The sequence below is a fragment of the Nyctereutes procyonoides genome, unplaced genomic scaffold, assembly GCF_905146905.1.
Source record: "Nyctereutes procyonoides isolate TBG_1078 unplaced genomic scaffold, NYPRO_anot_genome, whole genome shotgun sequence".
NCBI lineage: Eukaryota > Metazoa > Chordata > Mammalia > Carnivora > Canidae > Nyctereutes > Nyctereutes procyonoides.
The window spans coordinates 13,429,849-13,443,588 of NW_026575041.1; the positions used below are offsets into that span (position 1 = coordinate 13,429,849).

The 13,740-nt window shown below is 40.3% G+C and overlaps 1 protein-coding gene and 1 pseudogene across 1 annotated transcript; one reads left to right on the forward strand and one right to left on the reverse strand.

Moving 5' to 3' along the window:
* Positions 1-9,301: 9,301 nt before the first annotated feature.
* LOC129506697 (elongation factor 1-alpha 1-like) lies at positions 9,302-11,014 on the reverse strand (annotated as a pseudogene).
* Positions 11,015-12,416: 1,402 nt separating this feature from the next.
* On the forward strand, positions 12,417-12,875 carry LOC129506797 (ubiquitin-conjugating enzyme E2 N-like). Its single transcript, XM_055320796.1, has one exon. The coding sequence runs from the start codon at positions 12,417-12,419 to the stop codon at positions 12,873-12,875; it is 459 nt and encodes a 152-aa protein (XP_055176771.1).
* The last annotated feature ends 865 nt before the right edge of the window (positions 12,876-13,740 follow it).

Here is a 13,740-nt window from a genome sequence, read left to right on the forward strand (position 1 = left end):
CACACACACACACACACACAATAATGTATAATAATATATAGGGGGAATGCCTGGGTGGCTCAGTGGGTTAAGTATCTGCTCTTGATTTCATCTCAGGTTATGATCACAGGGTCATGAGATCAAACCCTGCACTGGGCTCTACACTGAGCATGGCTTGAGATTATTTCCCTCTCCCTCTGCCTGTCTCCACCCCTCCTCCCCCATGCTTGTGCTATTGCTTTCTCTCAAGTACACAAACAAAATCTAAAAAATAATACTGTATTATAACTGAATATTATAAAAAATATATACAATAATATATATTATACAAATAATATATGTCTATATACATATATATATAGTAAAATTCTTCAGCCATGAGAGGGAAATCCTGCTATATGCAACAACATGAGTAGAACTTGAGGGCATTATGTTAAGTGAAATAACACAGGAAAAGAAAAATAATAGTATGATATCATTTATTAGTGGAATCTAAAAACAAAAAGTCAAACTCATAAAAAACATGGAGTAGAAAAGTGGCTGCCAGATACCTGGATGCCTCAGTTAAGTGTCTGCCTTCAGCTTAGGTCATGATCTCAGGGTCCTGGGATCAAAACCCAAGTCAGGCTCCCTGCTCAGCGGGGAGTCTGCTTCTCCCTTCTCTGCCCCTCACCCTGCTCATTCTCTGTCTGTCTCTCTCTCTCTCTCATGTACACATGTGCACACTCTCAAATACATAAAACCAAAAAAAATAAAAAGTAAAGAAAGAAAGAAAAGTGGTTACCAGGGGCTAGAGTGGGAAAATAGGGAGCAGTTTGTAAAAGGGTACAAAATTTTAGCTGTAAGATGAATAGACCTGATGATGTAATGTAAAACATAGAGACTATAATTGATAATACTGTACTGTATAATAGACATTTGCTAAGCGATTAGAACTTAAGTGTTCTCACACACGGTAATTATGAGGCGATGGGTGTGTCAAATAGGAAATTCTCTTACTATATATATATATATATATAGTAAGATAAGATAGTAAGATATATATATATCAAGTCATGACAATGTACACTTTAAATATCATAAATTTATATGTTAATTATACTACAGAAAAACTGAAATTTTTTAAAACTCCAGATTCAAGGGATCCCTGGGTGGCGCAGCGGTTTGGCGCCTGCCTTTGGCCCAGGGCGTGATCCTGGAGACCCGGGATCGAATCCCACATCGGGCTCCCGGCGCATGGAGCCTGCTTCTCCCTCTGCCTGTGTCTCTGCCTCTCTCTCTCTCTCTCTCTCTCTCTGTAACTATCATAAATAAATAAAAATTAAAAAAAATAAATGCTTTTAAAAAAAAAAAACTCGATTCAAGAAGCTAAATGAACTCCAACCAAAAGAAATACCTAGAAAAAATAGCCTCACACTAAATCATAATCAAATTGCTTAAAACCAGTAACCAAAAGAAAATCTTTGTAGGAGCCTGAGAAACACAGAAATAAGAATGATAACAGACTTCTCACTGGTAACAGTGTTAGCCAGAAAACAGTAAAGCAAAGCTTTTAAAGTACTAACATTAAAGCAGCTGAGTGGTTCAGTCAAAGTCAGGTTAAGTGCCTGACTTTGGCTCAGGTCATGATCTCAGAGTCCTGGGGTTGTGCCCCACATCAGGCTCCCTGCTCAGCAGGGAGTCTGTTTGTCCTCTTCCTCTGCCCCTCCCCCCACTTGTTCTCTCTCTCTCTCTCTCTCTCTCTCTCTCTCTCTCTCAAATAAATATAATCTTTAAAAAATAATAAAGTACTAACATTAAAAATAAAGTCAGGGCAGCTAGCTGGCTCAATTGGTGGAGCATGGGACTCTTGGTCTCAGGGCTATGAGTTCAAGATCCATGTTGGGCATAGGGATTACTTTTCAAAAACTCACCCTAGAATCCTATACCTAGCAGAAATATTTTTCAAAAACTAATGCTAAATAGGGAGGATGACGTCAGCAAGATGGTGGAATAGGAAGCTACAGACTCCGCCCCTCCCATGAAGACATAGATTTAATAAAACACAGTCCAAGTACCTTTATTAGAAATTAAGAAACTGGGGGGGAGGGGCAAGATGGCGGAAGAGCAGGGTCCCCAAATCACCTGTCCCCACCAAATTACCTAGATAACCTTCAAACCATCCTGAAAATTTACGAATTCGGCCTGAGATGTAAAGAGAGACCAGCTGGAATGCTACAGTGAGAAAAGTTCGGGCTTCTATCAAGGTAGGAAGACGGGAAAAAGAAATAAAGAAACAAAAGGCCTCCAAGGGGGAGGGGCCCTGCGAGGAGCCGGGCTGAGGCCGGGGCGAGTGTCCCCAGGACAGGAGAGCCCCGTCCCGGAGGAGCAGGAGCTGCACCAACCTTCCCGGGCGGGCGGAAAGGGGCTCGCAGGGAGTTGGAGCAGGACCCAGGAGGGCGGGGATGCCCTCGGGCTCCCGGGGACACTAACAGACACCTGCGCCCCGGGAGAGTGCTCCGAGCTCCCTAAGGGCTGCAGCGCGCACGGCGGGACCGACCGGAGCAGCTCGGAGGGGCTCGGAGCGGCTCCAGGGAGGGGGCTGCGGGGCGGGAGCGCGAATCCCACAGCGCAGGCCCCGGAGCACAGGGCGCCGGGACACAGCCCAGGATCCGGCCTCCCCCGGGACAGGCAGAGGCCGGGAGGGCCCAGGACAGCAAGGACGCTCCTGCCCCGAGCTGAGCAGATCAGTGGCCCCGCCCCGGAGCCTCCAGGCCCTGCAGACGGAGAGCCGAGAGCCCCGAGCCCCGTAGTTCCTGCGGAGGCTGAATCCAGGCTTCCAGAGTTGCCATAGCAACTGCGACTGTTCCTCCTGGGGCCCCACGGGGTAAACAACCCCCGCTGAGCCCTGCAGCAGGCAGGGGCAGAGCAGCTCCCCCAAGTGCTAACACCTGAAAATCAGCGCAACAGGCCCCTCCCCCAGAAGACCAGCTAGAGGGACCAGTGATACTCCCCCGTGTTCCAATACAACTTGTTTTTGGCCACTCTGCACTGAGCAAAATGACTAGAAGGAAAACCTCACCTCAAAAGAAAGAATCAGAAACAGCCCTCTCTCCCACAGAGTTACAAAATCTGGATTACACTTCAATGTCAGAAAGCCAATTCAGAAGCACTATTCTACAGCTACTGGTGGCTCTAGAAAAAAGCATTAAGGCCTCACGAGACTTCACGACTGCAGAATTTAGATCCAATCAGGCAGAAATTAAAAATCAATTGAATGAGATGCAATCCAAACTAGAAGTCCTAACGACGAGGGTTAACGAGGTGGAAGAACGAGTGAGTGACATAGAAGACAAGTTAATGGCAAAGAGGGAAACTGAGGAAAAAAGAGATAAACAATTAAAGAACCATGAAGACAGATTAAGGCAAATAAATGACACTCTAAGGAAGAAAAACCTACGTTTAATTGGGGTTCCCGAGGGCGCCGAAAGGGACAGAGGGCCAGAATATGTATTTGAATAAATCCTAGCTGAAAACTTTCCCAATCTGGGAAGGGAAACAGGCATTCAGATCCAGGAAATAGAGAGATCCCCCCTAAAATCAATAAAAACCGTTCAACACCTCGACATCTAATAGTGAAGCTTGCAAATTCCAAAGATAAAGAGAAGATCCTTAAAGCAGCAAGAGACAAGAAGTCCCTGACTTTCATGGGGAGGAATATTAGGGTAACAGCAGACCTCTCCACAGAGACCTGGCAGGCCAGAAAGGGCTGGCAGGATATATTCAGGGTCCTAAATGAGAAGAACATGCAACCAAGAATACTTTATCCAGCAAGGCTCTCATTCAAAATGGAAGGAGAGATAAAGAGCTTCCAAGACAGGCAGGAACTGAAAGAATATGTGACCTCCAAACCAGCTCTGCAAGAAATTTTAAGGGGGACTCTTAAAACTCCCCTTTAAGAAGAAGTTCAAGTAACTCTGAACGTGAATGGGCTTAATGACCCCATCAAAAGGCGCAGAGTTTCAGACTGGATAAAAAAACAGGACCCATCTATTTGCTGTCTACAAGAGACTCATTTTAGACAGAAGGACACCTACAACCTGAAAATAAAAGGTTGGAGAACCATTTACCATTCAAATGGTTCTCAAAATATACCCTAAAAACTACAGAACACTTCTGAAAGAAATTGAGGAAGACACAAAGAGATGGAAAAATATTCCATGCTCATGGATTGGCAGAATTAATATTGTGAAAATGTCAATGTTACCCAGGGCAATTTACACATATAATGCAATCCCTATCAAAATACCATGGACTTTCTTCAGAGACTTAGAACAAATTATTTTAAGATTTGTGTGGAATCAGAAAAGACCCCAAACAGCCAGGGGAATTTTAAAAAAAGAAAACCATATCTGGGGGCATCACAATGCCAGATTTCAGGTTGTACTACAAAGCTGTGTTCATCAAGACAGTGTGGTACTGGCACAAAAACAGACATATAGATCAATGGAGCAGAACAGAGAACCCAGAAGTGGACCCTGAACTTTATGCTCAACTAATATACGATAAAGGAGGAAAGACGATCCACTAGAAGAAAGACAGTCTCTTCAATAAATGGTGCTGGGAAAATTGGACATCCACATGCAGAAGAATGAAACTGGACCACTCTCTTGCACCATACACAAAGATAAACTCAAAATAGATGAAAGATCTAAATGTGAGACAAGATTCCATCAAAATCCCAGAGAAGAACTAGGCAACACCCTTTTTGAACTTGGCCACAGTAACCGGAGAAGGACAAACAGTGTATGTTCTCATTCATTTGGGGAATATGAATAATAGCGAAAGGGAATATAAGGGAAGGGAGAAGAAATGTGTGAGAAATATCAGAAAGGGAGACAGAACATAAAGACTTCTAACTCTGGGAAATGAACTAGGGGTGGTGGAGGGGGAGGAGGGTGGGGGGTGGGGGTGAATGGGTGACGGGCACTGAGGGGTACACTTGACGGGATGAGCACTGGGTGTTATTCTGTATGTTGGTAAATTGAACACCAATAAAAATTAATTTATAAAAAAAAAAAAAGAAATTAAGAAACTGTTACCCAACACAGTATGGCATAATTAGAAGACCCCCCCCAACTCCCTTCTCCTTATTGAGAGAAAGGAGTGAAACTTATGTCCATCATTCTTTTAGGGGGCTGCCCAAGGGACCATTTTGTCTTTCCTGAATCCAAATACTGACAAATGGTGTGCTAGGATAGGGATGTCTGAGAACTAAGGCCATAGACATGCACCAGTTTTCATTATCACAGAAACGCTAGGTATCAAATATTGCAGCTTACTACAGCACCAAAGAGGACACCGTATCACAGAGCAACACCAGCAAGAGCTCTTGTGAAGAAATTGGCAAACTTCTTCAAGCAATTAGAAAATACAAAAGAAAAATGGCACATTTAAAGGAGCGAATTAAATCTCCAGAAACTAACTCTAAAGAAAGAGAGATATACGAGAAAAGGAGTTCCAAATTATTGTCATAAGGATACTTAATGAATTAAAAGACAATACTGATAGACGAAATGAAATCAAGAAAATAATGCATGAACAAAATGAGAATATCAACAAGAGATAGAAACTATGAAGAACCAAATTCTGGAATTTGGGAATATAATATCTGGATTGAAAAATTCACTAAAGGTACTCAATAGCAATCTGAATAAAGAATCAACGAACTCAAAGACTTTTTTTTTTTTTCCAGTTAGCTTCCTTGGATAAGGAAGGGCATTTTGTGTTGAAGCCTTTTTTATTTTTTATTATTATTTTTTTTATTGGAGTTCGATTTGCCAACGTATAGCATATCACCCAGTGCTCATCCCATCAAGTGCCCCACTCAGTGCCGTCACCCAGTCACCCTAACCCCCTGCCCACCTTCCTTTCCACTACCCCTTGTTCATTTCCCAGAGTTAGGAGTCTCTCATGTTCTGTCATCCACACTGATATTTTCACTCATTTTCTCTAAAGACAGGACTTTTGAAATAATTGTGGCAGAGGAGCAAAAAGAAAAAAAATGAAGAAAAATGAAGCAAGCCTAAGGCACTTTTGGGACATCATCAAACGGAACCATGTATGCACTATGTGAGTCCCAGAATGATAAGGAAGAGAAACTATTTGAAGAAATAATGGCCAAACTCTTCCAAAATCTGAGAAAAGAGCAGGCATACAAGAAGCTTAATGAACTCTAATTAGGAAAAATCCAAAGGGATTTACAATGAGAGAAACTGTTGGAGGTAATCAAGAAAATGTGACCACCAGTTGACCTGCAAGTAGGACCTGGGCAATTGGAGGCTCCTTGAATATACATTCTGTCCACCATCCTCATTAGAAGGAGCTGTCTTCAAGGACACACCCTTGAGAGAGCAATGTGTTATTGAGACCATCTGGACAGTGTATGTGACTGAACCCAGTCAAGTTTCTGGTGGTTGAGGACAGAGATCAATTTGTCTTGTGGCCACCCAAGACAAACCTTGTATGTAAGTTCTTTATTAAAACTTCTACCAATTTGGCTGATTTGCCTCTTGCTTTGGTCTCTGCTTGCCCTTCATGTACAGAAGCCAGTTTGCCAACCAACAGGTATCATAAACTGTCAAAAGTCATGAACAGAGAATCTCGAAAGCGGGAGGAAAGCAATTGTTATATACAAAAAAGCTATTACTAGATTGTTAGCAGATTTCTCAGTGGAAATCTTGAGATAGAAGGGAATAGGATGACATATTCAAAGTACTGAAAGAAAGAATGCCAACCAAGGATATTATATCCAGAAAAACTGTCCTTCAAAAACAAAGGAGAAATTAAGAATTTGTCAGATAAACAAAAGTTAAAGGAGCTCATCACCAATAGACTTGCCCTATAAGATATTCTGAAGGGAATCCTTCAAATTGAAGCAAAAGTACTATAAACAGTAACACAGGGGTACCTGAGTGGTGCAGTCTAAGCAACCAACTTGATTTCAGCTCAGGTCATGATCTCAGGATTGTGAGATTGAGCCCCACAACAGGCAACCCCACTGAGTGGGGTGTCTGCTTCAGGATTCTCTCCCTCTATCCCTCCTTCTGCTCATGCTCTCTCTCTCCCTTTCTCTCTACAATAAATGAATAAATCTTTAAAAAGGGACACCTGCCTGGCTCAGTGGTTGAGCATCTGCCTTTGGCTTAGGATGTGATCCTGAAGTCCCAGGACCAAGTCCCACATCAGGCTCCCTGCAGGGAGCCTGCTTGTCCCTCTGCCCTATGTCTCTGCCTCTCTCTGTGTGTCTCTCATGAATAAATAAATTCATGAGAATTAAAAAAATCTTTAAAAAAATGAAAGACAAAAACAATGAAAGATTTTTTAAAAATCTTTAAAAAAATGAAAGACAAAAACAAAAAAAATAAACACTAACACAAAACCATATAAAAATGGAAAACTCCCTGGTAAAGGTAAATATTTAGACAAATATACAACCTTGATGTATGATAATGTATATATGCAAATCACTTTACAATCCAGTATAGAATTTAAGAAACAAAAACAAAAAGCTATAATATGTATGTTGATGAATATGAAATATAAAAAGATGTAACGTATATCATTAATAACATATAGCAGGAAAAGTGAAGATGTAAAGGAGTGGATTTTACATACAACTGAAGTGATTATCATACTTCAAGTGATCAGCTTAAAATAGATTGTTATAACTTTAAAATGTTTCATGTTATTGCAATGGTAATCACAAAGAAAATAACCATATAATATACACAAAGAGAAATGAAAAGAGAATCAAAGTATAGAACATTCCCTTAAGAGAGACATGTTAGACCACAAAACAAGTCTTAAAAATTTAAGAAGATTCAAATCATTCAAAGCATCTTCTCTAACCACAATGAAATGAAATTAGAAATAGAAGAAAAACAAGGCAATCCACAAATATGTGGAAACTAAACAATGCACTTTTTAAATTACTCAAATATATATTTAGGCATAAATTAAAATTCAAATTATAATTCAAATATATTCATTTTACTATAAACCAAATCCCTCTTACTATGTTTAGACTCAATTGACATCAGGGTCAGAAGAGGCAGTCCACTATTGGCCCTCCTACATGCCCTCCTGCATGTGGAGTGTGTCAAACTGCAAGCCCTAACTGTTTTGACTCCACACCCTTTCTATAGCTAGTCATGCAAGCAAATTAATAAGTTGACCACAGCTGACTGTCATACAGTTCCCTTGATTTTTTTCACACATAAAAAAGCCCATTTAACAGATTCTTTTTATAAAATACAAAGTTTTAATTATTTTTAAGTATTTATATTTTGGATTCTTTATAATTGAGATATAATTAACATAACATATTAGTTTCAGGTGTATGACATAATGAATCAATATATGTGTATATTTCAAATGATCACCACAATAAGCCTAATTAACATTTTTCACCACACATAATTACAAACATCTTTCCTGTGGTGAGAACTTTCAAGATTTGCTGTCTTAGCCACTTTCAAATATACAATATAGTGTTATTAACTGTAGTCACCATGCTGTACATTATATCCCCAGGACCTACTTATTTATATCTATCTTGTACCTTTTGACCACCTTCACCATTTCACCCATCCTTTATCCCCCACCTCTGAAAACTACCAATCCATCATTTGTATCATTGAGTTGGTTTTGTTGTTGCTTGTTTGTTTTTAGATACCGCATATAAGTGAGATCAATAGTATTTGTCTTTCTTTGTCTGACTTATTTCACTTAGCATAATGCCCTCAAGGTCCATCCATGTTGTCAAAAATGGCAAGATTTCCTTCTTTTTGTGGCTGAATAATGTTCCATTGTCTATATATATTACATTTTCTTCATCCATTCATCTATCAATAAACATTTAGGTTGAGTCCATGTCTTAGTTATTATGAAGTGCTGTAAAGAACATGGAGTTGCATATATCTTTGGGAGATAGTGTTTTCGTTTCTTTCAGAAAAATATCCAGAAGTGGAATTTTTAGACCATATGATAGTTCTATTTTTTTCAAGTTTGTTTTATTGATGTTTTATTGATGCCTATATTGAGGCCTTGACTAGATACTTTTTTTTTTCTCATTAAACTTCTGTTTTAATGCGTCTCAAAATTCTGTGGCAGGTTTTTGGTCAAGTTGTTTCTATTAAAAACTACTTATTTTATTTTATTTTTTTTAAAGATTTTATTTATTTATTCATGATAGAGAGAGAGAAAAAGGCAGAGATACAGACAGAAGGAGAAGCAGGCTTCATGCAAGGGAGTCCGATGTGGGACTCGATCTCGGGTCTCCACGACCTGGGCCGAAGGCAGCGCTAAACTGCTAAGCCACCCAGGCTGCCCAAAACTACTTATTTTAAAAATTAATAACTTAAAACTGCCACACACACACACACACACACACAAAAACAAATGGTCCACAAAACATTCTCTTTGCTTCTGAAGGTTTTACAATGCATTGTTATCATCAACCAGTCTTTTACTAATAGTCTCAAATGGCCAATTGACACAAAGAGGCCTCAGACTGTTCTTCCACCACTGATTAACACTGGGGTGGCAGGTATTCAATATTATATTCATTTAGCCTTCTGAGTTTTCTGGGTGGACTTGGTGACCTTGCGAGCTCCAGATGCCTTCTTTGTCCACTGCTTTGATGACACCCACAGTGACTGTCTGTCTCATGTCATGAAGCAAAATGGCCGAGAGGATAGTCAGAGAAGCTCTCAACACACATACACTTGCCAGGAACCGTATCAACAGTGGCAGCATTACCAGATTTCAAGAACTTGGGACCATCTTCCAGCTTTTGTCCAGAATGATCATCTATCTTCTCCTCCAGCCCGGCAAACTTGCAAGCAATGGGCTGTATGACAATCCATCACAGGTGTATATCCAGCACTTATTTGGTCTGGATGGTTCAGGATAATCACCTGAGCCATGAAGCCAGCTGCTTCCACTGGTGGATCATTTTTGCTATCACCAGCCACACTGCCATGATGAACATCTTTGACAGATACATTCTTGACATTGAAGCCCACATTGTCCCCAGGAAGAGCCTTACTCAAAGTTTCATGGTACATTTCAACACACTTTGAAATCCAAAGGTGTGACACTGACTTGAGCAAAGTTGACCACCATGCCAGGTTTAAGAACACCAGTCTCCATTCGGCTCACAGGGACAGTAACAATACCACCAATTTTGTAGACATCCTGGAGAGGTAGATGCAAGGGCCTATCAGTGGGACGAGCTGGTGGCAGAATGCAATAGAGCTTCAAGAAGGGTGGCTCCACTGTCATTCCCATCTTTACACATGATTTCCCATCCCTTGAACCAAGGCATGTTAGCACTTGGCTCCAACATGTTATCACCATTCCAACCAGAATCTGGCACAAATGCTACTCTGTTGGGATTGTAGCCAATTTTCTTAATGTAGATCCTGACATCCTTAACGGTTTCCTTGTATGTCTTCTGGCTGTAGGGTGGCTCAGTAGAATCTGTTTTGTTTACATGAACAATTAGTTGTTTTACACCCAGTGCGTAAGCCAGAAGGGCACGCTCGTAAGCCTGCCCCTTCTTGGAGATACTCACTTCAAATTCATCAACACCAGCAGCAACAATCAAGACAGCACAATCAGTCTGAGATGTGCCTGTAATCATGTTTTTTATAAAGTCTCTGTGTCCTGGGGCATCAATGATGGTCATGTAATACTTGCTGGTCTCAAATTTCCACAGGGAGATATCAACAGTGATACCATGTTCACATTCAGTTTTTAGATTACCCAAGACTCAGGCATACTTGAAGGATCCCTTTCCCGTATCAGTAGCCTCCCTCTCAAATTTTTCAATAGTTCTTTTGTCGATCCCACCACATTTATAGATTAGATGACTAGTAGTGGTAGACTTGCTCAAATCTATACGTCCAATGATGATGATGTTGATGTGAGTCTTTTCCTTTCCCATTTTGGTTTAGGTTTAGTGGTGGTTTTCACATCTGCATCTGGCAGCAAATCCGTTAGGAAAAAGCTTGACCAGATACTTCTGCAGCGAGTGTAGCTGCTCCTGCTGCTGCTGCTTCTTGGTCTTCAGGTTGTCCTGGTGCTTGTTCAGTCACAGTGCATGGCACATGTCTTCTTGGGCTGCACATCCCGTGGCTTGTACTTCTTACTCTTGTAGAATTTCCTGAGGTCCTCTTTCTGAATCTGGCTCATGACCAGATGTTAAATTAACTAAGAAAATAAGAAAGAAGACTCAAATAGCTAAGCTTAGAAATGAAAGCAGGGATCTTACAACCGATGTCCCAGAAATAAAAAGGGTCATAAGAGATTACTATGAATAATTATATGCCAATAATAGGATAACATAGAAGAAATGGACAAATTCCTAGAAACATCTAACCCAACAAGACTGAATCATAAAAAATAAAAATAAAAATAAAAATCTGAACAGACTTATACCTAGTTAGGAGATTGAAGCTGTAATTAAAAAGTTCCCAAAAAATCCCTGGGTGGCCCAGCGGTTTGGCACCTGCCTTTGGCCCAGGGCGCGATCCTGGAGACCCGGGATCGAATCCCACGTCAGGCTCCCGGAGTCTGCTTCTCCCTCTGCCTGTGTCTCTGCCTCTCTCTCTTTCTCTCTGTGTGACTATCATAAATAAATAAAAATTTTAAAAAAAGAATAACATTGGTTATGTTTTTTAAAAAATAAATAAATAAATAAATAAATAAAAATAAAAAGTTCCCAAAAAAGAAAAGCTTAGAACCAAATGGCTTCACTGAAGAATTGTACCAAACATTTAAGGAATTAATACCAATCCTTCTCAAATTCTGCTTATGAATTTAGGATAGAATACTCCCCAAGTTACTTTATTATGCCAGCATTAAAGAAAGCATTACCCTGATATCAAAACCAAGAAAGTTAAAGATCCCAGTAAAGAAACCCATAGAGCAATATTCTTGATTAATATTGATACAAAGATCCTAATCAAAATACTAGCAAACTGTAATTTGAATCTTTTCTATACTCCATATCCACGACTAACTCAAAGTGATTAAAAACCTAATATAAGACCCAAAACTATACAACTCCTAGAAGTAGACATAGAAAAACACTTCAGTATATTGTGTTTGGCAATGATTTCTTGGCTATAACATCAAAAGTACAGGCAACAAAATAAAAAATAGATAAATGGAAGTATATCAAAATTAAAATCTTCTATATGTTAATGAAATAGTTAACAGAATAAAAAGGCAACCCCGGAATGGGAGAAAATGTTTGCAAATCACCTATGTTGATAGGAGGTTAATCCAGAATATATAAGGAACTACTACAACTCAACAACAAATAAATACAATTAGGATATGGACAAAGGGAGAGTCGAGACCAGAGGCCGAACTCGGGATCTGACAAGATGGCCGGGCTGCCCTGCAGGATTATCAAGGAAACCCAGCGTTTGCTGGCAGAACCAGTTCCTGGCATTAAAGCAGAACCAGATGAGAGCAACGTCCGTTATTTTCATGTGGTCATTGCTGGCCCCCAGGATTCCCCCTTTGAGGGAGGGACTTTTAAACTGGAACTATTTCTTCCAGAAGAATACCCGATGGCAGCCCCTAAAGTACGTTTCATGACCAAAATTTATCATCCTAATGTAGACAAGTTGGGAAGAATATGTTTAGATATTTTGAAAGATAAGTGGTCCCCAGCACTGCAGATCCACACAGTTCTGTTATCGATCCAGGCTTTGTTAAGTGCTCCCAATCCAGATGATCCGTTAGCAAATGATGTAGCAGAGCAGTGGAAGACCAACGAAGCTCAAGCCGTAGAAACAGCTAGAGCATGGACTAGGCTATATGCCATGAATAATATTTAAAATCGATCTGATCATCAAGTGTGCATCACTTCTGTTCTGCCAAGACTTCTTCCTTTTTTGTTTGCATTTAATGGACACAGTCTTAGAAACATTACAGAATAAAAGCCCAGACATCTTCAGTCCTTTGGTGATTAAATGCACATTAGCAAATCTATGTCTTGTCCTGATTCACTGTTGTAAAGCATAAACAGAGGCTAGAAGTATCATCTGGATTGTTGTGAAACATTTAAAAGCAGGTGCCCCTCTGCTTTTATTCATTTCCCCTATCATGGTTTAGGTATAAGCACTGTGAATGAAGGTAGTTGTCAGGGTTAGCTGCAGGGGTGTGGGTGTTTTTCTTTATTATTATTTTTGAGGGGGAGAGGTAGTTTTATTTTAATTTTATGGGCTCCTTTCCCGCTTTTTATGGTGATCTAATTGCATAGGTTAAAAGCATCTATGGCAGCCTGGGTGGCTCAGCAGTTTAGCGCCGCCTTCAGCTCCGAGTACGATCCTGGAGACCCAGGATCAAGTCCCGCATCGGATTCCCTGCATGGAGACTGCTTATCCCTCTGCCTGTGTCTCTGCCGCTCTCTATCTCTCTCTGTGTGTATCTCATGAATAAATAAATAAAATCTTAAAAAAAAAAAAAAGCAGCTAACCAGTTCTTTAGAATATGCTCTCTAGCCAAGTCTAACTTTATTTAGACGCTGTAGATGGACAAGCTTGATTGCTTGAACCAAAATGGGAACATTAAATAAACATCACAGCCCTCACTAATAACATTGTGACTTTGCTGTCAAGTGTAGAATCCTTCCTTCAAGAAAAAGCTTGTGACCATTTTGTATGGATTGTCTGGAAACTTCTGTAAATCTTATGTTTTAGC

What these genes read in the sequence shown, in the direction of transcription:
- LOC129506797 (XM_055320796.1), top strand. Translation starts at nt 12,417, where the DNA reads ATGGCCGGGCTGCCCTGCAGGATTATCAAGGAAACCCAGCGTTTGCTG.